Below are 3,056 nucleotides of genomic sequence, written 5' to 3' on the forward strand. Positions count from 1 at the left end.
CCTTTCTCTCGCTTCTTCTTCTTTGTCATTTTAACGGATTTAACGTACACAATTTAACTGCTAAGATTTTTATACAGTGTAGGTATTTGTAGTTTTGGAATCTGAGTAGGTAATAATCTCCTCCTCCTCCTTCTCCTCCTTCTTTCCCATCCTCCCATTTCTTCTTCCTCCTCTTTGTTTTACGTCACTAATTTAACTACCAATTTTTATTCAGATTTTTAGTGATTGTATTGTATTTTGTAGTTTTGGAATCTGAGTAGGTAATAAAAACAAACAAACGAAAATCTCATTGCAGGATGTGATGATGAGCTGATGGTAAGAAATGATTTGGTCAGAATGAGGTTCCAAAAAAATCAACCGAGATCACTCCACTGTGAAACAAAAAACAGTCAAGAGCAACGACCTTAATCATTATTGCGGTTCACGAGAGCGATCTAAACAGGACCGGAACTTGGGGGACGGAGAGGTGAAGAACTACTTCCGTAGTGACAAAGTAACAAACGAACTTTATCTTAATTTCGTTTTAAAATTAAATACATTTATTTATGATACCTAATACAAGACTTTTTAAAAAATAAACGATAGTAAAAGACTTTTTTTCTGATATTAAACGATCGAAGTTATTTGTGTTTTTGACTCAATAACATCATTGACAACATTATTAGGTACATGAAAATCGAGTTTTGGTACTCCCAGGGTCTCCTATACCCCCACCATGAGCACGGGACTGACTGCCTGGTATCCAAATTAGAGTAAGTTATTCAAAAATTCAAAATTTGAATCGTTTAACGTTAATAGTTTGTTTTATGTGCTTTTACAAATACTAGTTAATTGCTAAAATTAATAATTTGAACCATAGAAAGTCGAAAGCAGTAAACAAACTACAGCTGTAGAATAGAAAATAGAACATTGTGTCATTTTGGTAAGTTACATCATCAAATAAGAGACAAAAGGGAATCAATACCTATCTCTATCTACAGAGGTATCCACAGACTACTGATTTCAGGGGGTAGATATCTAGTATTTTGTGGCAAGCCTGTTAGACCTCTTCTGGCCATCACCAAAAAAATAAAATAATGTACAGTCAACATGATAATATGGGCTGTGATGCTCTGAAAATTATCTATTGAGAATTATTCTAATGGAGAGGAGTGGGTTTGACAAGGATAATTAAGGATGTACTTACTGATAAGACAAAAAAAGTCCTTGAGTCTGAAATGAAATAGGTTTGAGTTCAAGGCAAGTTTCATGTATTTCATGGGGGAATTTGTGGCAAGCATTCATGCTTAACTCAATTCAAATTCCCATATAATTATACCCAGATAGACAAATTAGGTACATAATCATTTATTTTGTTTTCAGAATATTGGATTGAAGTTATCTGATAGAATAGTATGAGGAATAAAACACTTTCCACCCTCTGGAAATTCAGAAATACCTCCAAAGTATCCCAATCAGTAGGTCCAAATCTTGTTATGACTTCATCAACATGTTATGCTCAGCCGAGCAATAACAACAAACACTTCTCCAGGTCCTATGCTACTGCTAAACGTCCTGTAGTCATAGGTGGCAGTAATGTTGATATTGTAGCAACAGCTACCGAGGATATCAAGATGGATGGCAGGATGTTGAACGGTACAATATCTCAGTGTTGTGGAGGAGTGGGTAGAAACATTGCCAATGCACTAGCCAGACTGAACATGAATCCTCTATTGTTAACAGCTATAGGTAATGATGAGCTGGGACAATTCCTAGTGGCTGGCTCCAAACATATGGATAATAAAGGCTTTCTCCGTTGCAAGGAGTATAACTCGGGATGTTGCTGTGTTATTGTTGACAGTGATAGAGAGTGCAAGTTCATAATCGGCAATATGAACATTCACTCCCAAATCTCCCTGGATTGGATTAGAAAGTTTGAGGAGGATATTATGAACTCAAGTTTCCTAGTGTTGGACGGAAATCTAGGACCAACAGCATTTGATTATATTCTCAAAACTTGTCATTCCTTGAACATTCCTGTCTGGTTTGAACCAACAGACATAGCTGTGTGTCATGTCATCTTTAGTTCTAAAGAGTGGACATCTATCACTCATATATCACCCAACTTCAATGAGCTGAAACATATGAGTTCTGTATTGACGGGGAAGGATTACTCTCATATGAACCCAAGTAGTTTACAGGATCTGATCACACAGAGTATAACTCTAGCCAGAAACTTTCCTAAGAGTATGGTTGTCATGGTAACACTAGGTAAACATGGCATGGTCCTCATATGTGGAGACAATGTGAAGTATTACGCAGCACTACCAGTAGATAACATTGCTAATGTGAGTGGTGCTGGGGATTGTGCTGTTGGAGGATATATTGCGGCTCATTTGTGCAACAGGAGTGAAACAGAGAAAGTGTTTGCTGCTCTGTCTTGTGCTAGACAATCACTCATGTCTACAACACCAGTACCATCCCATATGAGTTTAGATCTAGGGGAGGCCAAGTATGAAAGCTACAGTTCTCAGTTGTGACTTGGGAGGAATGCAGTCCAAGAACCAGCCAAATGGTAAGTCAACTACTCAGGTATTTCAAAGGTTTTTTTTACCCAACTGCAACTGCTCCATTGGGGGACTTTTTCGACAGTACATCGAAAAGCCTACGCGACCTTACAACCTGAAACCCAGCGGAAATATCTTCTTATTGAAGTTGATGACAAAGAAATGTTCTTCTCATACACCTATTTTTTTTCCTAGACGCATAGAACTTAAAATGTCAACGACACATGAAAAGGAGAGTAGGTACCTACCTAGGTGTCTATTTGGGATAAACGAAATAGAAGTGATTTCCAAAGTAGGTACCTATACAAGTATGAGGTACCTAATATATGTATAGATACTAGATACCTACATAGGTGCGCACGTAAAAATCCATTGAAACGATAATAGGAATCTCACGGGACAATAAAATCAAAGAAAGTGTTCTCTTCAGCTTTTAGAAAAGGGGGAAGCTCTTAGAAAAAAGTAGATATATTTGAATGCCTCTGGCCCCAATATCAAAACAGGAGAAGA

The 3,056-nt window shown here is 37.3% G+C and overlaps 1 protein-coding gene across 1 annotated transcript; it reads left to right on the plus strand.

The window, feature by feature from the left end:
• The first annotated feature begins 760 nt into the window (after positions 1-760).
• Positions 761-2,553, plus strand: LOC103522331 (pseudouridine kinase-like). Its single transcript, XM_008487434.3, has 2 exons — positions 761-922; positions 1,363-2,553. The coding sequence occupies exon 2, from the start codon at positions 1,395-1,397 to the stop codon at positions 2,517-2,519; it is 1,125 nt and encodes a 374-aa protein (XP_008485656.1). The 5' UTR covers positions 761-922; positions 1,363-1,394; the 3' UTR covers positions 2,520-2,553.
• Positions 2,554-3,056: the final 503 nt, after the last annotated feature.

This window comes from Diaphorina citri, unplaced genomic scaffold, assembly GCF_000475195.1.
Source record: "Diaphorina citri unplaced genomic scaffold, Diaci psyllid genome assembly version 1.1 scaffold7950, whole genome shotgun sequence".
In the NCBI taxonomy this organism is placed as follows: Eukaryota; Metazoa; Arthropoda; class Insecta; order Hemiptera; family Psyllidae; genus Diaphorina; species Diaphorina citri.